This window comes from Trachypithecus francoisi, unplaced genomic scaffold, assembly GCF_009764315.1.
Source record: "Trachypithecus francoisi isolate TF-2019V2 unplaced genomic scaffold, Tfra_2.0 Lachesis_group13, whole genome shotgun sequence".
Classification (NCBI taxonomy): Eukaryota; Metazoa; Chordata; class Mammalia; order Primates; family Cercopithecidae; genus Trachypithecus; species Trachypithecus francoisi.
In genome coordinates, this window is record NW_022681458.1 from 37,571,947 (window position 1) to 37,595,417 (window position 23,471).

The 23,471-nt window shown below is 39.9% G+C and overlaps 1 protein-coding gene across 2 annotated transcripts in view; it reads right to left on the minus strand.

The window, feature by feature from the left end:
- The window catches only part of CD28 (CD28 molecule), a 33,515-nt gene extending 12,544 nt beyond the window's left edge, over nucleotides 1-20,971 (minus strand). Inside the window, exons 1-2 of one of the 2 annotated variants that reach the window (XM_033230604.1) lie at nucleotides 20,878-20,971; nucleotides 203-559 (exon numbers count right to left, since the gene is read on the minus strand). In XM_033230604.1, coding sequence (XP_033086495.1) covers nucleotides 203-559; nucleotides 20,878-20,971 — 451 coding nt within the window. Of the gene's footprint in view, nucleotides 1-202; nucleotides 560-20,746 lie in introns of both variants that reach the window. The other variant, XM_033230603.1, reaches the window with a different exon arrangement.
- Nucleotides 20,972-23,471: the final 2,500 nt, after the last annotated feature.

Consider the following 23,471-nt stretch of genomic DNA (forward strand, 5'->3'; position numbering starts at 1 on the left):
AAGGAAAATAAAGATATTCAAAATATAACCTTGAATCTCCTCTACAGTAAAAGGAAAAAATTTTCTGAAAACATTGTTTGTCTTTGTTAGTATCAAATCACTTAGGCCTTACTCAACCTCACCACTGACCATGACTTAGTTTTCAGGACTGCATTTGAAAACCATTATTTTAGGGTGGTACACTGGTAAAACTGTATGTTACCTTTCACGTGGATAATGGTTCCATTGCTCTTCTCATTGTCTAGGTAAGGAGGAGGATACATGACTTCAATTTTGCAGAAGTAAATATCTGTTTGGTTAACATACAAATTCTGGAGGTAGAATGTCACTGATTCATTGCCCAATTTCCCATCACAGTTGAATCCCGTCTTTGAATAAACCTGAAGCTGCTGGGAGTAATTCCCATACACAACACAGACTTCCACAGCACTATCCAGTCCTTTATGAAGGGATGCCCGGAACTCCCTTGAGAAGAGATTGTAGGAATACTTGCAGCTAAGGTTGACTGCATTGTCGTACGCTACAAGCATGGGCGACTGCTTCACCAAAATCTTGTTTCCTGGGGGGAAAAAATCATTTGCTTAGAACAAGAATATAAGGATAATTTTTCTTCCTGAAAGAAAAATGTATTAATTAACTAAATGAACAGATCTCCAGCAAAGGTTTTCTCTTGGCAGAAGATGTAGGACCTCTTCGAGGGATAATTATACTGAGAGTTCAAAAGTTAACATTTTGATATTATTTGCATCCTCTTTTGAATGGAGCAATGGAGGCAGTACATGGCTTTCTGTTGGTATTGAGCACCACAGCTATACACTCAAAATTTTTAAATCTATATTCCTAAGACATTAATATTAATCATACATTGGGCCAATTTCCTGATTGGGTGATATATTTGGAGGTGGCTTTATTGCCTGACAGACACACAAATAGATTTGTTTCTTTGTTTGTTTGTTTTTGAGACAGAGTCTTGCTCTGTCGCTCAGGCTGAAGTGCAGTGGTGCAATCTCAGCTCACTGCAACCTTCACCCACTGAGTTCAAACAATTCTCCTGCCTCAGCCTCCTAAGTAGCTGGGATTACAGGCATGCACCACCACGCCCAGCTAATTTTTGTATTTTTTTAGTATAGATGGGGTTTTACCATGTTGGCTAGGCTGGTCTCGAACCCCTGGCCTCAAGTGATCTGCCTGCCTTGGCCTCCCAAAGTGCGAGGATTACAAGCATGAGCCACCAAGCCCAACCTACAAATAGATTTGTTTTTAAGTTGTGATACAGGCTTTTGTAAAGGAATTAAAATATTTTGAAACATTTTTACTTTGTTTATTGCCCATTCCAGGAGTGGGATGAAGAAATAAGAAAAAATATACCCAAGAGTTTGCTTTAATTTGTTTTCCACACCAAATTCAGAGAATAGCCTTCTCAAGAAATTCATAGATTTATTCCGTTAAATCATAAAAGGTGAAAAACTCCAGAGGGGAGTTACCTCTCTGGTCCATTATCTACCTTTACTGCTATCCCAATAAAAGATCAAAGAATCTGGAGACCATTTAGTTCAATCTTTAAAAGCAAAGAAACTGAAATTAGGTTATCATCTCCATAAGGGAAGAGAACACATTGATCTCATTTCCCATGGTATCCTCATCGTTGGCACATGACAATATTACTTTTTTTTTTCTTTTCTAATGACTGTATAAGGCCTAGAAACATTAGCTGGTTTGTCTGAAGTCACCAAACAAATGGTAAACAAAGCCAGAACTAAAACCCAAGTTATCTACAACCAACTAAGAAATAGACCACTGAAGCACTGAGAAACTGAGAATCAACTTTGCAACCAAGAGACTTTCCAAAATTTTTCTTTTTTTTTTTTTTCTGGAGATGGAGTTTCGCTCTTATTGCCCAGGCTGGAGTGCAATGGTGCGATCTCAACTGACTGCAACCTTTTCCTCCTGGGTTCAGGTGATTCTCCTGCCTCAGCCTCCCGAGTAGCTGGGATTACAGTCATGCACCACCATGCCCAGCTAATTTTCTATTTTTAGTAGAGATGGGGTTTCTCCATGTTGGTCAGGTTGGTCTCGAACTCCCGACCTCAGGTGATGCACCCGCCTCAGCCTCCCAAAGTGCTGGGATTACAGGTGTGAGCCACTGTGCCTGGCCCTCAAGAATTTTTCTAAAACAACAAACCACTTTGTGTCTTTGATTCAAATTTCAATGCAAACAAAAGCATTTTTTTGTTCTTGTTTTGGGGTGTGTTCATAATTATTTACCTACTTGCATTTCTTTTAAGTTTATTTGAAGCAACATCCGTATACCCACACTGAAGAACCAAACAAATCAGATTCATTTTTAAATGAAATTTACAATTTAACTGAATTTGAATTCATACACACAGGTGTTTTGTTTTGGTTTTGGTAAGAAGGGAATGGCATAGAACTAAATTAATAGTAACTTTTTGTCTCCTATGTAATCAACAATGCTGGCCAGGCATGGTGGCTCACACCTTTGTGATCCTAGCAATTTGGGAGGCCAAAGCGGGAAGACTGCTTCAACCCAGGAGTTCAAGACTAACCTGGGCAACATAGAAAGAACCCATCTCTACAAAATTCTTTTTAAAAAATCGTTGCTGGCTTTATATCAAGAACTTTAAAATGAAAAAATATCTGTGCCCAGGTCCTCCCGCTTCCAGAAATTCTGATTTAATTGGTCTAGGATGGGGGAAAGGATTGATACTAAGTTTTTTTCTTCATTTTAGATAATAACTTTATTGAGATATAATTCAGGTACTATAACGTTTGCTGTTTTAAAGTATACTTTTTAGTATACTCACAAAGTTATGAATGAATCACCACTATCTGATTCCAGAATATTTTCATTACTCCATAAAGAAAGACCATACCCATTTACCGTCACCCCGCTTCCTCCCTCCCTTAAATCCCTGGAAACCATGAATCTACTTTGGCCCTATGAATTTGCCTGTTCGGGACTGTTTTTATAAGTAGAATCATACAATATGTGGCTTTTTGTGTCTGACTTCTTTCACTTAGCATAATGTTTTCAAGGTTCATCCATGTTGTAGTGTGCATCAGAACTTCATCACTCTTTATGACCAAATAATATTCCATTGTATGGATATACTACATTTTGTTTTTCTATTCATCACCCTTTGGTTATATGAATAATGCTGCTATGAGCATTTGCATACAGATTTTTATGTGGACATATGTTTTCAACTCTCTTAGGTATTTGCCAGCAGTAAAATTGCTGAATCATGGTAACTCTGTGTTTAACTTTTTGAGGAATTGTCAAACTGTTTCCAAAGCAACTGCACCATTGTACATTCTCACCAGCAGTGAATGAGGACTCCAATTTATCCTCATCCTTGCTGACACTTGGTATTGTCCATCTTTTCTATTGTAGCCATCCTGGTGGGCATGAAGTGATACCTCATCATGGTTTGATTTGCTATTTCTCTAATAAGTAATGATGTTAAGCATCTTTTCATGTGCTTATTAGCCATTGGTCTATTCTTTTTAGAGAACTCTCTATTCAGATCATCTGCCCATTTATTAACTGGTTAGGATATTTATCTTTTTATTATTGAATTATTAGAGTTCTTTATACATTTTATATATATATATTTTTTTTCTTGACAGTCTCAATCTGTCATCCAGGCTGGAGTGCAGTGGCACAATCTTGGCTCACTGCAACCTCTGCCGCCTGGGATCAAGCAATTCTCCTGCCTCAGCCTCCCGAGTAGCTGGAATTGGAGGTGACCACCACCACCCCCAGCTAATTTTTATATTTTTAGTAGAGATGGGGTTTTTCCATGTGGGCCAGGATGGTCTAAAACTCCTGACCTCAGGTGATCTGCCTGCCTCAGCCTTGATACAAGTTTCTTATCAGATATGTGATTTGAAAATGTTTTCTCTCATTCTGTGGACTGTCTTTCATATTGACTTAAAAGTTCCCCCACTTAATTCTAATATTCAATTGGGTTGAAAGCCACTATGGCCTAGTGAATTCGCCTGACGACATATTTAGAATCACCTGGAAAAATCTAAAAGCCTTTGGTTTTCCAAGGCCAATTAAATCAGAATCTTTAGGTATAGGACCCAGACATCCATTCATATTTTTTTGTAATTTTGTAATTTCTCTAGTAATTCTAGATGGCAGTCAAGTTTGAGAACCAGTGGCCTAACAGAGGAAACCTAATTTCTTATCCTCAGATAGGCCTCCACAGGCTTTTCCAACCTCATTTCCTCAAACTGAAACCCTCCTAATTAGACAGACCATTTAAGCCAACATCCCAGGAACACACTGTGAGCATTCCTACCTCCGTGCTTTGTCTACTAACTCCTTGGAACAGAGCACCACTCCCTTCTCAGATATCAAAATGATTACTATCTGTATCGCTCACTTGACATTTGGTCGAGTTCTACCTTTTGAACAACTCTTGTTTCACATGCTTCAATTTGCTTAGCTTTGGATTCATGTACAATTCCCCTAGGCCCCTGGTTTCCAAGTCTCTTGACAGAAAGGACCACATGTTATGCTTCTTTACGTAACACAGTATGACTAATAGACTCTCATTAAATAATTGTTGAGTGAAAGATGGTGATCCGGCTGTACTGTTGTTATCAGCAGCTAGGTTTGACTACCATCTCATTAAATCCTTGTTCAAAACCTGTGTCAACAACTTTAACTTCACTTATTATTTGTTCCACAAATATTTTGCAAAAGCACTGAAAAGTAAACATGCAAAGAATCAAAAGGTTCAACCTGTCTTCATACAAACATCCAATTTTTTTTTTTGTTTTTGATTTATTTTGTTTGTTTCCTTTTTTTCACTTTGAAGGAGATATTAGGTCAGTTCTGATTGGAAGAGCAACCAACTCCAGCAAGCAATGCCTGCATCTCCCCTCCTTTTCAGAGAATGCAGGTTAGGCATTTGTATTCTGCTTGCTCACCCCCCTGGGAATTGTGTTTCTATTGCTAATTATTTGGATTCTGTTTTAATGCACATTCAAATTCTTGCTGATCTGCCTTTGTGAGCTGATTTAAAGAAAAACATGAGAATGACAATAGGACTTCTTCGTGGGGATAAAAAAGGGAGTGCAAGTGGGCTAGAGAAACCTCAGATGGCTCCCCAGTTTGACTCTCTCCCAGCACCCACAGTGAGGTGGAGAGAGGGAAGGGAGAGGGAGGAAAGAACAAAAGCTATGGCATCTAGAGTCCAGTGGTTTGCTGAATATGTCCTGTCTAACTCAGGGTGTGACGTGTTCCTAAGATGCACATGGGAGAGAAGAATTGATTTCCCAAAAATGAATGGTTCTCAATTCCTGTCCTTGGGCAGCTCATGATCTGATGGGGAAGAAAGATATAAATAGACCCTACTTTAAACATAGTGACACAGTGATCTGCACAAAGCTTCTGGGGGGAACTGGGAAACCAGCTAAGGATCTACGGAGATGACTGCTGACCTGAGTCCTGAAGGATTATGCATACATGGATTTGACCAACTTTTACTAAGTAAAAGTTAGCCTGGCTAAGATTGTCTTTGTGTTGGGGACTGGGGTGAGGTGGGAGAGTGTGTGTTTGGGCTGGGGGTGAGTTAGGGGACTGTGGGGAGGATAAGACAAAGACAGAAAAAGAGCAGTCTGGGCAAGGGAGATGAGGAGGGTAAGAAAGAGTGTGGCAGACTTGGGGAATTACAGCTACCTTCTTTTTGCTGGGCCATGAGTTATGAAAGGGAAGATTGTCAAAGTAAGCATAGTTCACTCCATTAGAGAGCCTGGGCTCTCTTCTGAAGGTGATGAAGGTCTATTGAAGGCTTTTATGCAGAAAAGTGCTAAGATTTTGCTGGAAAAGAGCTTGAAAACTATTTGTTTTCAATAAGGCCATTTGATGAAAAGCCATCCAATTTATTGTTCATGTTTACTTTCCTCTCTCTTCTTTGTCAACATAGATCATTTTTAAATTAGTTAGCTCTCAAGCACAGATACTATACTTGAAATAGTTTGCTTACTATGTGTTAATATGTGGCGAACAGCCTCCTAGTTTAGAGTTCAAGCTGAGTTCAAGGTTGGCTGATAAAATCTCTTGTTTCTCAATATTTATATCTTCATAACATTTGGTTCCACCTTGGTTCATGTCAATAATTCAGGGAAGCTTAAATGGGAAACTATCTCATAAGACCTCAGAATCTATCTGCTTTGCAAGACACTAAAATGAAAGAAATTTACTTTTGGTGCTAGAAAAAGATAACCAGTGACTCTAAGTGATATTGAATATGTGTGATCATTGTGACTTTGAGTAAACACAGTAATTCTGATTTCTCTTATTTTCTTTTAAAATGGGGCATGTGTAAAAATGCACACCCCTTGCTCTGCGACAGTGAAGTAAAAACATGGAGAAATCAAAGTAGCTGATAATCAGAATATCAGGTGACATTTGGCTTTGATATGTATTTTGGTCCTCTGAGTTTCTGAAAATCCACAATACTTCAAATAATGTAAGAACATACTACAAATGTAAGGACATATCTAAACTCAGAAGAAACCCAAATATTTAGCTCCCTTGTCCTAACTTCTGTTTTTTTTTTTTTTTTTTTGCTTTTCAGTTCACGCTAGGAGTAGAAGACATTCTTCTTAGGCTACTTGGGTATTAGCAGACCCAGCCCTTTCCCTATGAATATTTGATTTTCCTTCTTGTGGGTGTTCAGGTAAGGTCTACCTAGGTCAAACCTACTAGTTTAAAAGAAACATTGTCAACCCATCCATTTTCTTTGCTTACGTTATCAAAAGATTGGCCTGACTGACATTTCTCTAACTGAATTGACAAGTTGTTTTGATGATGAATTTAGTGCTTTGCTTTTCAAAGCCTTTCCTAGCAGCTAAACCAGCTAAAGGTGTGGAGACAGGAAGCACTAACCTCAAACCTCTTTCCCTCACAGCTCCTGCTTAACAACAGGCAACATGAAGAGTGAGATCGGAGGTGAGAAGGTACTTATCTGCTGCTTGTGAGCAAGGTACTGAAAGCTAAAAGATTTCCCACAGATAATCTGTGAATCTTGTGATATAGTCGACTTCAGGAAAATTGAAGTTGCTTGAACTTCCATGAGAATGGCAGTGGGTGGTGGGGAAGCTTGGTTACAAAAAAAAAAAATCTTGCCGTTTACACCTATTATAAACAGGTCAATTACCATATTTAGTAATGAGGTCAACCCTCTGCACAGGTGGGGTGGTAACCACCTCTAAGGTGTGGCTCCCAGCATCAAAGAACCCTGACCTGAAAAGGACCCTCCCACCAGCTCAGTTAATGTTTAGATTTCCAAAGAAAATTAAGCCTAAAATGCAATATGGGAAACACATTGGCTTAATTTAGTATCTATGGCTTACATTCATAGGGCTATAAAATGCTCTTTCTTATTGTATCTCATCTGAACTCTATATTCAACTGTGAAGTAAATAGGCAGGACAGTCATCTTTATGCCCATCTTACAGATGGGGAAACTGAGGTCAAAGAGGTAGATGAGTTGTCCAAGGTTACAGGAAACATAAGTGATCCTTGAAATTTAAGCTCATACCTCATGACTTCTAATCTACTGTTCATTTCCCTCTGCCATGTTGCATCACAATTTCAACACAATTTCAGTGATTGGTTCTAGATCCTCTCAAAGTTGGACTTGATCGGGAGGATGGTACTAGATGTCTGGTGTGAGGGTTAGGGAGGAGATTACCATTAAGTAGGGAAGTGAATGGAATGGGAAGAGGATCAGAACAAAATAAATTTCATTTTCCCCATCATTTTATCAGAGTCTTATCCTGCAGGAAAAAAAAAAAAACCACTCAACTGGAAGGAAACTTGGAGATGATCTACGTCAATCCCTTATTTTAAAAAAGAGGCCATTGGGGCAAAAAAAGAAGAAGAAGAAGAAGTAAATGACTTTTCAAACAAGGTCACACAAGGGGAGAGCTAAGATATAATTTATTTATTTAGACATCTAGAAGTAATGTTTTAAATCATGAATGGACAGAAAAACAACTTTGTTCATTCAGCAAGACTGAATTTATTTCATGCTCCTATCTAGAAAAAATTTGTTTCCAAATTTTTTGCCTCTAATGCACATATACAAAACATTTTGCTTACAGTTTTGAAGCTTTCCTGAAGGTCATAGATGGATCCCAAATAAGGCCTACAGACAGTATGATCACATCAAATGATCTTATAAATTATTTCTGATGCACAAGTAATAATTATACCATTGAGATCTTCCATTCTAGCTTACCCAAGTGTACAAAAGGGATTGAACATAGACATGAGTCAACACATTAAGTCACATTTCAGTCTGAACTTCACTAGGAAAATCCTTAACTTCGGGGCTTTTGTGAATTATATTTGTTTGTCATTTTTTTCCTTTTCTTTCTCACAGCACCATAGAGAACTAAAATGGCACATAGACACTGGTGAACCAGACAGTAAAGTCAGCAGCACTCAAGAGTGGAACATGTACTGGGAAGCTAAAGAAGCAGTTAGAGAGCTGGAATACATGATTAATTAGCAATGTGATTTTCCTCCAGAATCTAAGAACTTTATCAGGTTCCATTTATGCACATCATAGTCTGACTTTCTTTTGCAGTTGAAAAATCAGGTTGTAAGATTCTAATTATCTGGTTTCCTTTTAAAAATTTGGACTGAACAGAATTTCACGTGTTGGGTAGAAACCAAAAACAATGAAAGCTTCTACTTTCAGCCGTCTTGCCCTATGATATTTGTGAGCATACTGTGAAGGTGACGCTGATTTCCCTGGCATAGAAGAGCACCTCCCTCCTGACCACAGAGCTGGTTAAGTTACTGTAACTTTCCTCTGAGTACATTTCCTGTTCAGGCCCAGGATGCCCTTCAACACGTGACCATCTGTCCACTGGCTCCTTTTCAGGCTCTGTAAGGGGTAGGTTCCCCCACAAGACAAGCCAGTGGTTGCTCAGGGACCTGTGAGACAAACTGTGCTCCCTGAGAAGAAAGGGGGACTCAACAGTCTATGGCTCTGATAACCTTAGCTGGTGGCCTGGCTTCCTTCTGATAAGAGAAAGAGAAGTACAAAACATTCACCAGACTGTAGCACCTTTCACCATCCTCTCTGAGCTTCAATGAAGATAAAAACAAAGCTATTCATGACCTACCATGCTTTGAATGGACCCACTTTTTCTCCCAGAAATTCATGTTAAAATGAAAAAATGGTAATAATAATGCAGGTTATGGTTTAAAATAATTCTGTGGTCATTTCCTCTAGTTTTCTGTTGACTGTTATCTTGGAACTCTTCTCATTTTCACAAGAAATGAAGGTTTAAGGAAAATCTCTTCACAAGAAAAGGGGGGATGCTTTGAATAAGCTTGACAAACATGCATATATAGTTGTCCTCTGGATCCATGGGGGATTGGCTCCAGGACTCCTGCAGATACCAAAATCCATGGAAGCTCAAGTCGTGCAATTGTTGGTCTTCTGTATCCATAGCTTCTGCATCCCACACAAATACTGTTTTTGATCCATGGTTGATTGAATCCACAGATGCATAACTCATGGATATGGAGGGCTAACTATATGTTGTCTCATTCCAGATCCCAAATGAAAACAGATGGCACACACAAAAGTGGGCAAGAGTAGGAGGATTATTTATGAAAGGACTGTTGGCAAAGATGTGGCGACAGCAGAACCACAAGGGATAGCGCCAGAGCCTGTGACTTGCAGCAGCAGAATTATGACCACCGTTAGGTCTAAAGAGACCAGGGGACAGTGAAGTTACCAGAACCAGAAAGAAAGAGAGTAGTGTAGAGGAGGCCACCATGACAGAAGCAATGACTTCCATCAAGAGAAGCAGACCAAGCAACCAGCCTTGGCCAAGACTGTATATGTCACAACTATCAGTTACACCAAGCACATTAACTGTTCTTGACAGAAGGTACGGTTTTAAAACAAAATCTAAAGAGGTTTTAGTTCAAACAAGGACAAATGATTATAGGTAACAACAGAAATAGAAATAGAATCCTGATTAATAAATTTACTAATTTATCACACCTGTAATCCTAGCATTTTAGGAGGCTGATGCAGGTGGATCACTTGAACCCAGGAGATGGAAACCAGTCAAGGCAACATGGTGAGATCCCATTTCTACAAAAATTACAAAAATTAGCTGGGTGTGGTGGTACCTGGCTGTGGTGGCATGTGCCTGTAGTCCCAGCTCCTTGGGAGGCCGAAGTGGGAGGATCACTTGAGCCTAGGAGGTCAAGGCTGCAGTGAGTGGTGATCGCACCACTGCACTCCAACCTAAACAACAAAGTGAGACCCATCTCAAATAAATAAATAATTTACTAAAGAAGTTGCTTTTGGTCAGCACTAATCCAAGCCCCATGTTTAACCTTTATTTGTGTTCCTACACAGGCAGACACTATAATATAGAGGACACTTGTTCTTGTCCTCTTAAAAAAGTTATTGTGCTACGTGTAACTGTCAGAAAGTAACTCAAAGGTCAGATAGTTCAGGAGCAAAAAGTCCCATCTGAGCACCAAGACCTAAGATATTCATTTTTGAGAGGGAAAAGTTATCAAAAACAATCAATGAGTACTTTCTGAGAAGAAATTTTGATGTGTCAGAGAATTGTCCTTTGGTATTCTGACTTCTGCTGTGACAGCGTCATTCATTCATTTATTAATTGAGTACCTAATGTACTTGATTCTTAGGAAATGGGAAGATGTAAAAGACAGAGCTGTTTCATCCTAGGAGAAATCCTAAGGCAGGTACACAATCAGCTACTCCCTGAAGCCATCTGTGGTACATGAACCCTATAAAGGGTCATTGACAGTCACGTGAAACAGGCCTTGTTTCCAGACAGGATGATTCTGGAGGCTTTTGCAGAGGCTTCGCATTTAGCTGAGCCATAAGGTCTGGGGCAAATTTAGGCAGGCTAAGATCATTGAAATGACCTTAGTGTGAAGGTTTATTGGGAACTGGCAGAGCATTCCATTTATGTAGAATGGAAACAGATGAAGATGACTGGTACCAGTCATGGGGAGCCTTAAATGCCAAGAAAAGGCACATGGATCTTACCAGAAAGACCATGGGAGATGCTGAAGATGTCTGAGTTGAGAATGTTGTGGTATATGCTGCTTTGGGAAGGTTAGCACAACCTTGAGGAGTGCAGCAAACACTTTTGGCTGCCCTTGGCTTGGAGCAAGGGAAGAGCTGAGGCAGAGACCAATCAGGAGGCTGATGCAAGAGCACTGATGTGAGTTCATCAGGCCTGAGCTGTGGAGGTGGCAGCTGGTATGAAAGGGTCAAACAAGGCATTGGTGCTCAGTTTTACAGACTGATGGTGAACAGGAATGGAAACTGACCCGGAGTTCACACACTGGGTAAGGGTGTGAGTGGAGGTACCATTGACAAAATGCGGTAAGTTAAGAGGAAATTTGTTCATCCTGGAGGAAAGATACAGAAGTTGTTAGCACAGGACTAGAGTTCGAGGAAGCCAGCTGGGGACAGAAATGTACGTAGGAAGTTCATATGTATTAGGATGACAGTTAATATTAAAACCGCTAAAAACCATCACCTGTGCTGTAATCCATCCCTACCACTCAGAGACGCCACCCAGCAATGCAGGATGTGAGTGCTCTGGGACCAAAACTTCCTAAACCCAAAGCAACATAAACTCAGGTGCAGTTCGACCCAGTCCCTACCGTTCACATGTCAAGTCTGCTATTTTCCTCTGATCTCCTAATGTTAGAAAGACGATCTAAGGGGACAACATAGCAAGAGTACCTTAACTTACATGAAAGTGGAACCCATACCAAAAGCCACCAAACAACTCCCCAAAATCAAATCTTACTATCCTAAAAGGTTGCCTGTAGTCCAAATAGAAGGTAACCAGGGAATTATAGCTTTCTGTACATATATATTATTATAGTAATTCAGTTAACAGATCAAAAGACAACCCATAGGTATAAAGCGACCTCCTCTATTAATTTATTATTTTCTAAATATATGTTTTAATCTAGTGACCAAATTTGAGAGCCATATTTTCCTCCTGAGCCACGATTATCCTGATCCCTCATTCAAAACAACTCTGTAATGAAGACAACAGTACATTTTTCCTGTCTGTTCCATTCTGCCTAAATCACATACCTCTAAAGAATCTGCTCAGGATCACCTTGTCATATACAGAACCCCCAGGTAAATGTCATGGCCCAGAAGTTTACATAATTACTGTGTTGGACCTTAACATTGCATAGGAAAATAGGAGACAGCAAAGGCAGCATTGCCCCCTCAAATCCAGCAGTCATTTCTAAGCACATTAGCAGCATCTAGGATCCCAGTTAGCAATCCCTGCAAGAGATTTCAGAGATGGCTGGTTTGTAATTTCTTGTATTTGCTCTATCAGGTCATAAGAGCATCCACAAGGGGTGGGGTAGTTGAGCTGCCTTGTTAGACCTGACAAAAGCTAGCTTTTTAAAAAATTCCACCTCAGAAGCACTTTTAAGCCAGAAAGTAGACCTGAGATATCCTCCAGCCCAAACTCTTCATGTATCAGATGAAGAAACCAAGCCTAGAAAAGTTCTGTCACAGTATGACAGACTAATACTCCTACTCACATCCCCCACCTTGAGAAATCCTTGGGATTCGCTTTTGAGTTTGAAAAAAGAGAGGGCAAAAGAATAGCGGACTGGCCTCCCTAAGCCAAGGTCAAGCAACTATATCCTTGTTCCAAAACACACAGGGAAATGCTAAGATTAACATCCCTGACTGGAAACTGGAGCCCCGCCCATAATGTTGGGCAGGGTTGGTTTGAACCCTGTGACCCTGTGATCTCAGCCATGAGCTGAGGTCAAGCCTAGCCACAGTGTGCATTGTTGAGGGCTCAAGCAAGAATTTAAAGTACAAATAGGCTAAGTCTTCAGAGAGAAGGCGTGTATTACCCAGTAGCCCTTGTTGATGTAGGTTTAACACTATGACCTACTCTGAGAGATTTGTTTGTTTTTAACCTCAGGTTCACCAGTATAGAATCACTCATCTACCATAGCATCATCTAACTTATCTCTACCCCCGTAAGTCTCTTCTCTTGCTCCCCATCTTCTTAGAGGTTTGTCCTCCTCTCTCTAATACACCCATCTCCTATGCAACAAATCTCCCTCCCCATCTCCTTGAGAAAACTGCCCCCACCCTCTTTTTTTCCTCTCTCTCCTCCTCCTTTCTTTCCTAATAATAGCCTTCTCTACCCTCCAGCCCTGCAACGCTACACATACACACACTCTCTCCACCCTCCTCCCCTCAGGTCCAGCACTTGGCTCCTTCCACATGTCAAATATACTTAAGTCACTCAGCCATTTGCAAACATTTATTGTTACATGCACAAAATACCATGGTAGATATTTTAGATGATATACGTTCCTAACTGTCTTTACCTTATCTATTTCCTCTCCTTTTCACTGTCTCTGTTTTGTCCCCCTCCACTTTTTCTTAATCCTGTGAAGTCTTATCCTCCTTCTCCATGTCTCTGCCTAAACTCAAAAGTCCCAACTGGCGTTTCAGCCAAATCCCAAACCATTATTCACACCTTTCCCTCCTATGTTTAACGCCATTAACCACTATCTTTTTGAAACTCTTTCCCTCTTTGGCTTTAGTGGCATTCCACCAGCCTCACTGTCACCTTGCCTCTCTCACCACTTTCTCTGTCTCCTTCACTAGCTAACCATCCTTTTCAGCTGACTCCCATCAGAGCCAGTTTCCAAATTCAGCTCCACTTTCTGCTTTTCTACAGTTATGCCCTCTCCTTTCGACTAGCCATCCATTCCCATAACTTCAGCTTCATTCCAAAGATAAGGATTCTGAAATATTTTCTTCTTACCCAGGCCATTACTTCAAAATGACTTGAAAATAAAGTTTGAATTTCTGTTATCAGTATTCAATCCTTTGCCTAACTGGATTCTCCCCTGCTTCTCCATGACCTCACACATTCAGATTTGCCATCTGTTCTGAGAACATGAAACAGTACTCCTGGTTTAATTTCTTTATTAATCCACCTTCTCCTTCCTGAGACAACACAGCATGGGTAAGAACATGAACCCCAGAGCAAGCCATCTGGATTTACACACTTAGTAGCTTTGTGATCATAAGCAAGATGCTCTACCCACTCTGTGCTTCAGTTTCCCCATCTATGAAATAGTATAATCGTAGCAATCATAGTAACTACCTCATAGGACTTGGGGGAAGGTTAAACGACTTAATACAGGGAAAGCCAGGCAGAATACTACCTGGCACATTATAAGTAAAAATAAATGTTAGCTAGCAATTATTATTAATAACATTCATTCAAATCTTGTCTACTGTCCAGTCTAATTCCCAACTCTCCATAAAGGCTTACCTTTCTACACAAATCTTACCAGAGTATTTATTTTATGATTCCTCATTTTGTTACTAATTCATTCATTTCCTTCTTCAACAAATATTTATTGAGTAACTACATGCTTACAGCATTGTGCCTAATACAGAGATCAGAAGGATGAATAAGACATGATTCTGCCCTCAAGAAGTTCATAGTCTAGTGGAAAAGAAAATAGATGTGTCAATACACAATAATAATTTAGAGAAACTTGAGAGGGAAAGAAGTCCCTCTCTTTGCCGTTTGGGGTCTCAGAGAAGGCTTCTTCAGGTGAGAGGTGTAGAGGACATGTCAGATTATAAAAATAACGTATGCAAACCAAAAGTCTTTAAGTCATCAAATAGCATGGTGAGGTAGTGACTGCCAAGTGGTATTTATCTGTTTCCAGATGTTATATCCTCCTGTTATATATAATCTACACAACTAAAACATAGAGGCTGTAAAAGCAGAGAGAACTCAGTTAACTACCTAGTTACTTGTACTACACAATACTTGTGTACTGATTTTATATATATATATATTATATATATATATATATACATACACACACATACTTTTTTTTTTTTTTGAGACGAGTCTTGCTCTGTCACCCAGGTTGGAGTGCATTGACACGATCTCTGCTCACTGCAACCTCTGCCTCCTAGGTTCAAGCAATTCTTCTACCTCAGCCTCCCCAGTAGCTGGGACTACAGGTGTGCACCACCACGCCTGGCTAATTTTTGTATTTTTAGTAGAGATGGGGTTTCACCATGTTGGCCAGGCTGGTCTCAAACTCCTGACCTCAGGTGATCGCCCGCCTTGGCCTCCCAAAGTGCTGGGATTACAGGTGTGAGGCACCACACCCATCCTATATTTCTTTTTATATTCTCTGAGACTCCAATGGAGATTAAAATATGAGACGTTTAATAAATATTTGTTAAGTTGAGCTATACTTCCATCAGAACTCCTCTTCCAAGACCACAATAAAGGCTGAAGTACCCAGAAGTTTCTTCAAGGAGGTGGATCTTTCACCAGAAGTCTAACGTGAAAGACAAATAGATTACATGGTGGACTGTGAGCCAATAAGGTGATTCAGATGTTGCAGAAAGGGGCTCACAATTAGATCAGAGGCCAAAATGAACTATGAATGAGTAATTCTGAATGACAGCATCAGGAACCATTAACCTGGTTACACTGTCAGCCAGAGTACCCAAGATAGTGAAGATGATGACAAAGAAAAAGATGACGACAATGGTGATGCAGAGATAAGGGAGCAGCTCAAAGTTAAGTAAATTCTCCACCACCTTGCAGGTTCTCTTCCAGCAATGAAAACAGAAGCACGTGTAACCTGCATGGTGACACCAGACTAAATAAACATGCCTTTGAAATTAACATTGAAATAGTGAGAAGTCTAAACTCTTTTTTCCAAGCCTCAACCAAATGACTGAGTAGTTCTTGATCCTATCCAGTGCACTTCTCTTCTAGTGTTTGGAGTCATCAAAATGAGATTAACAAGGAAAAAATTAGATACTTGCATGCAGCCACCTCTCTGTGGGGCCTGGGTTACCTTCCCCCAGCTTCAGGCACCAATTCTCATGCTATAATTATCAGGCTCAAAGCTCTGAGTGAATTGTCTTGGTTTTATGGTTTGGGGTTTTTGGTGCTAACACCCTGTCATTGGCCAAAACCGGCCAAAGAAATCACCGTAAAAGAGACACAGATATCTTAACACAGCTTAACCAGAGACCTGTTCAGTCAGTCACAAAACCACCCAGATGTAATTTTTCCAGATGCTCAGCTCAACTATCTACTGAGGAGAAAAGTTCCAACCTCTGTGAAGTTCCATAAATAATAAATTTCTTGAAGAAAAAGGCAAACAAAAATTTAACCAACATGAAAAAGAGAAGAAGATTCTATCCCTTGCCATGACCTGCTGGGAAACAATTGTGCTTTGAAGGAGTGTCTGTCCTCTGATTTTTAGACAACAAAGTCTGAAATGAATTGTGTATCCTTATCAATGCCTACACTAGTTAATAAAGGGCTTTTGTGTTAGAGATGATAAACCACAACAAAATTTTCTTCTGGGATGTTGGTGGCATAAAAATTTTCATTTTGTAAATGTCAGCACACTGCATGCAGGAAATACTTGGAGGAAGATATCCACACAAGATAAAAGCCAAATGGTAATCATATGGCATTTCTCCACCCTTGAAAAAAAGAATAAAGACGTTAAAAAGGAGGAGGGTCTATGTCTTAAAGAAGGGGAGGCAGCGAGATCCTCTCCCCACCCATAGTAAAAGTTTGAATGTGAGAGCTTTGAAGTTACAATCACAGATTCATTTCTATTTCTAATCTATCTGTGGCAATGACTCATTCCATTTCCTGGTATTGATATATTGATATTAATTTTACAGTCCTTGCTGTAAACGTCCTTGCTGGATGGTTGCCTTAAAAAACACAATGTGGGCCGGACGCGGTGGCGCAAGCCTGTAATCCCAGCACTTTGGGAGGCCGAGACAGGCAGATCACGAGGTCAGGAGATCGAGACCATCCTGGCTAACACGGTGAAACCCCGTCTCTACTAAAAAATACAAAAAAACCTAGCCGGGCGAGGTGGCAGGCGGCTGTAGTCCCAGCTACTCGGGAGGCTGAGACAGGAGAATGGCGTAAACCCCGGAGGCGGAGTTTGCAGTGAGCTGAGATCCGGCCACTGCAGTTCAGCCTGGGCAATAGAGCGAGACTCCGTCTCAAAAAAAATAAAAACACAATATGTTAACTAGGACATGGTAGTAGAATAAAACAAATCCTTAAGCAATGCCTATACTTTTGAAATATCCATCAAATTTACTAGAAATGACAAAATATCCAGTCAATTTCTTTTAACAGAAAAACTGGCCACAGCGTTTTGGAAGTCACATAAATGTGGCAACCTGTTGATTTTTCGACATCCATCTTTTCACCTTACTTTCCAAAGCCCAGTCTCAGAGCAACCCTTAACTGTGAGAAACGAATTACTTCTTTCCGTATACAACTAGCTCAGGAGAGTCGTTGGCTGAAGACTAGAGTAAAAATAAAATTTTTAATTACTTTGCTTTGCTGATGACTTTTTATTAAATGTCAGTTATCTTCCTGCCTTCCGTGCCTCTCTCAGAAAAATAAGTGCTGAGGAGAAGGCAGTGGAGAAATTAGCTCTGTCCAAACTGGCCATTTTGACAGATTTTTGCCCAAGTTTTGGAGAAGTGAAAAGGAATGGCCTCATGGAAAAATAAGTGGTATTATGTTGATTTTTCTCTTCATACTGCATGATTAGGTTTGCTAAGAAAAATAGCCAATATGGCCTGAAACATGTGACCAATGTCATGTATTTTGTGCATACCATCCTTCTATCATCAATCCCAGAGCATTTCCCTTTTAAGTTAAGCTCTGTAGTTCTGGGCTGGACTCCTATCCCAAAGTCCAGCAAAATCCTCTCTGTGGATCTCAGTTGTGCAATTATCCAAGTCTGGTAGAAAAGATGCAAAGGATTTGTCTAAGTTATGGTTTCCTCACTCTTCCTAAATCACACTTCTTTAACTTAGCCATAAATATCTCTCTACACTGTCATCCAACTCATAGGGAATCAGGTTGGACTTAACCTTTATAGAATAAATATTTTAAGCTATGCTATGAACAAATAAGTTACATTTACATTATTAAATTAATGGAAAAAAGAACTATTCTTCATATACATACATACACATAATTAATGGAAAGAAGGACTATTCTTCATATACATACATACATACACACACATGCGTGCACACAAATACACATCTCAACACAGGCACAACAGTGGTTTTTCAGACCTAGCTAGGACAATTACACTTTGACCAGAGAATTTCCTTATCTGTAATTTCTTAATGGAAGGTGTATACAGAGAAAGGGAAAGCACACAAGAAGCTTTGCACTATTTGATTAGAATGCATCATAATTTTTGTGTGTGTGTGTGAGACTGTTGCCCAGGCTGGAGTGCAGGGGTGCGATCTCAGCTCACAGCAACCTCCGTGTCCCAGGTTTAAGCAATTCTCCTGCCTCAGCCTCACAAGTAGCTGGGATTACAGGCACATGCCACCACACCCTGCTCATTTTTTTGTATTTTTAGTAGAGATGGGATTTCACCATGTTAGCCCGGCTGGTCTCCAACCCCTGACCTCAAGTGACCCACTCGCTTCGGCCTCCCAGAGTGCTGGGATTACAGGTGTGAGCCACCGCACCCGGCCAAATCATACATTTTTTATGTTGTCATTCTTTTCTTGCTCCTAAGTTTTCTTACTGGAAAAGACTGGAAAAGTGTCCCCTTCACTCCCATCCCTTTCCTTCTTCATTAGATAGTCACTCAGTATCAAATGCTAAAAGTTATTAGAAAACTGAATTGGCATTTGAAAAGTAAATATATCTCAAAGCAGAAAACAGAGGCCCTACGTGTGTGAACTCTCCAACCACTTACCCAGCTAGCCCCCTTTTAATAAACATTCTAAAGAAAACATGCAAAGTTTTGAGTCTTACCAAAAGCTCTTCAAAAGAGAGTGAATAAGTTGATGACAGATAGGTGTCCACAAAGCACATCAGAAAAGTATTTAGTGTACAATTAACAATTTTAAATAGTTTTCAGTCAGGGTAGGCTTCCCTTGACTGTCTAACAAATTAAGAAATTTTAAATATTCTTTAAAATAAGTTTTAGACCTTTTTAAAATAAAATTTAAAGATTCTTGTAGAATGTATTTGGTAGCTGCAAATGCTTGGTACCAGATCTCATTGCCAACTCATGTCTTTCATTGTATCAACACGTTTTATAAATATACACAATTTGTGCTCACTGGTACATCAGCCCATAATATAAACGGGTATATATGCAACTACTGTACCTCTGAAGATTGGAAAATTATACTCTTTGGGCTACATACACTTAATGTTTAAGAATAACAACGAATAATGCAGTCTCTGTACTGTCAAAATAAGAAAGAAAATTGAAGATACTGGCTTTTCAATGTATCTTTCAGGGAAAAATAACTCCTTATTTAAGCATGACTGTTGACCTCTATCAGTCCAGTTTTTGAACTAAGCGGGAGTCTTTTTCTAACTCTGAGAACAAGTTGAATAAGCATCTTACTCCAGTCCACCCAAGTAACAAGTTCTTTCTTAGGAATTGTGCTTGTGATTTTCCGAAGTTAATTTAACCCTGGATTTACCTGGGTCCATGAAATTACAAATCACACCATGTTAGATGGAACAGCATAATAATCAACAACACTGGCTCTGAAGTCAGACTAAGGTGGTTCAGACCCTGCCTCCAATAGCTGCCACCTGTACATCCCTGGGCAAATCCCTTAATGTGCCTACCCCTCAATCTCTTCATCTGAAATGAAGTTAACTCTAATACCTACCTTCTAGTTACGAGAACTGTGCGCTGCTCAAAGTGCTAGATGTATTATCCTCCTCATCATCGTCATTGGGAACTTAAAGAATTTTAAATCTAAGAAAATACATTTTGGCCGATTGTAAAAGGAAACTAATTTATTAATATTGGTACTGCAGCAGCTTCTGCAGTGACTCCAGGATTCATGTTGGAAATCATTCAATTCAGGTAGATAGAGTAATTACAATTCACATTTATCACAAGCCAAGCACGGACTGAGCTAAGCCCTCCACATGGATTATTTCATTTTACCTCACAATGACCTTGAGGTGAGGTTTCTTATTATTCCCACTTTACAGATAAGGAAACTGAGATTTAGAGAGTTTAAATTGTAGCCTAAGCTTAGCTAGTGAGAATCGGCCCTGTGATAGGAACACAGGCAACCTAAATTCAGAGCTTCCAGAACCAATCTACTTATAGCAGCTTTCTTAAATTTAAAAAAAAAAAAAAAGAAAGAAAAACTATATATAAGTTAAAAATTCTTGGCCGGGCATGGTGGCTCATGCCTGTAATCCTAGCACTTTGGGAGGCAGAGGCAGGTGGATTGCTTGAGCTCAGGAGTTCAAGACCAGCCTGGGCAACATAGTGAAACCCTGTCTCAATTAAAAAAATAATAATAATAACAGTAATAATAATAATAATAAATTCTTGAGACACTACCAACTAATAGCTAGAGAAACATCACTTGTTTCCAAGGGACTTTTGTTAAGATACTATATTGTAGTCTGAGAATCATTGATTTTCAAAATAACACATTGTCCTATTATAGCAAAACTACACTTCAAATGTTCAAATTTCACACATTGTTAGAAATTTAAAATAAACTAAGCCAGTTGAAAGACCTCAAAAAATACTTAGAGAAAGAAAGAAATTAAAATTGTTTACCTGTTACTTGAATTGAGGGGAGTAAGTTGAGAGCCAAGAGCAGCCTGAGCATCTTTGTCCTGACGATGGGCTAGGGTTCCAGCCCCTCCTCCCCGAGGAACCCGAAGTGTGAGGGGAACTGAAAGACGCACCTGCCAAGGCCTGAGAGTCTCCGTCATCCACGGCCACCACCACCGCCACCATCCCCTTAAGGCACATGATCAAGGCACTCAAACCACAAGGCATCCTGACTGCAGCATTTCACACAGGATATAACATTGTTTTGATGACTTTAGACTTTTACTTCTATTTTTAAAGACTTTTTTGTCACTGAAAAATAGTCGGTCACTACATGATGGGCTTATGGGAGTTATTCTTTACTGATGGATATCAAGAGTTGTGGAAAAGGGGTGCTTGAAATCCAGCAGAAATGAAAGGGGAGACAAAGTGTTCTTAAGAAAGAACAGGCCAGGTGCAGTGGCTCACACCCGTAATCCCAGCAATTTGGGAGGCCAAAGCAGGTGGATCACTTGGGGCCACGAGGTCAAGATGAGCCTGGCCAACATGGTGAAACCCTGTCTCCACTGAAAATACGAAAAATTAGCCAGGCATGGTGGCAGGCACCTGTAATCCCAGCTACCAGGGAGGCTAAGGCAGGAGAATCGCTCGAACCCAGGAGGTGGAGGCTGCTATGAGCCAAGATCGTGCCACTGCACTAAAGCCAGGGCAACAGAATGAGAAAAGAAAGACAGAAAGAAAGAGAGAAAAAAAAGAAAAGAGGAAGGAAGAAAGGAAGAAAGAGAGGGAAGGACGGAGGGAGGGAGGGAGGAAGGAAGATGGAAAGAACGAAAGAGAGAGAGAGAGAAAGAGGGAGGGAGGGAAAGAAGGAAGGAAGGAAGGAAGGAAGGAAGGAAGGAAGGAAGGAAGGAAGGAAGGAAAAGGAGAGAGAGAAAGAATAAAGTCTCTCGCAGAGGAGAGATTTTCATAGGATGGGGACAGGTTGTGTCAAAAAGACAATGGTAAAAATTCTATTGAGGAATTGGGAAACATCCACATAAATGTTTAAAGGAGTTACAAATATTAGAAATGTAACATTTGTGTGGAACATAAGGTAGCCCTCTGGAGCATTTAGCACACAGTGCTTGATTTATGTCAAGCCTCCTCCAACTCACTTCTAAGAACCTTGCAAAACCCATTCTACTCGCAAGCAGCCAGCCAGCTGAGTATCTGGGGGAGGTTCCCTAAGCAAAGGGAAAGTCAAAACAACATCCTTTGTTCTTAGCGGGATGGATGGTAAGACAACCAAAAGCCCCTTGGTGTCTCATGCTCTCTATGTCCCTCAAGGTTAAGTAATAGGGCACAAAAGGAGGCTCTGTAGCAGGATTTCTGAAACCCATAACCACCCCTCTGCACCCTTCTTCCCAGGCCCTTTGCAGAGAGGGTTATTCCACCAGCACAGCCAACTGCTCTCTTCTTCCGGCACCTACGTCAGTATCTTGTACTCAATGACTTCTTCAAAACTTTTCCAGTAATTTTTTTCTTCTTTTTGATAATTTAAGCTTTGTCTAATTATTCTAGTTGGGGATTTTGTGTTTGTGGGTTGTTTTAAAAGATAACTTGTATCGCTTTTTATCCTAACTATAAAAGTAAGACATATTTCATAGAGAATGTTTAGAAAAATTATAAGCATTAAAACAAGATTCATCCATAATCTTACCACCCTAATATAAACACTGCTAATATTCTGGTCCACTGCCTTGCATCTGTTTGTCTACTAAGATTTTTACATCTTTAATATCATGTTTTACTTACAGTTTTCATCAGATATGTACTATTATTTGTTATATCTTGAACATTTTCCCACATCATTTAAGTATCTTTATAAACATTATTTGTAATTGATGCATAATATTCCATTCTATAATCATATCATAAATTGTTTAACAAACCCCTAGTGTTGTTACCTTTTTTTTCTTTGCTATTTTAAAATGCTAGAGTCAAACTCTTTGATGACCTAGCTGTAAGAGGAGGCAGGCTTCGTGTCCCTCCCTCCTGATCTGATAAATGACAGATCAAAAGTATTTCCTCTCCTGGTAGACCTTCTTTGTTCACACTTCAATTCTGCCACAAACACAGTCTTTGTGAACTCCCCTTACTAACACATCTTTTGGTCCTTTGGAGAAATTTGTCCTTGGAAATGATTCATTCACCCTTCTGAACCGTAGGTAAGTGACAAAGCCATGCCCTGAGTCCTGGAGAAGATTCACTTCTAGAATTTGACTCAGCCTTCCTGGCTGTGATCCTCTATCCAGTTAGGGGAACCCATGCCTTACCCAGGGCCTGAAGTCTATCTGGGGAAAATTTACAGATGGCAAGGTGACCTTTCCTAAAAGGTCATCCCTATTCTAGAGCCACCAGACTACCCAGATCTTAGAACAAGAGGCTCTGAGACTCATTATACATACCGAGAATATACACAGTAGAAACACAGATACCCAGCAGTTTTCCATAATCAACAACAAAAGGCTAAGGAGTGAGTTAATAACTGTCTTCAAGCATGTTAAAGATAACTACATAGCATCTAGTCAATACTATGTAAATAATAGTAATCGGGTCAAACTTAGCTGAAAAAGAAACAGTTCACTCATCTGGTCTAACTCCTTTATCTTGCAGAGAAGGAAGCTGCAGCCCAGAGAGGTCAGCTGACTTATACGAATTCACAAAGCAATAATTAAATATTATTGTC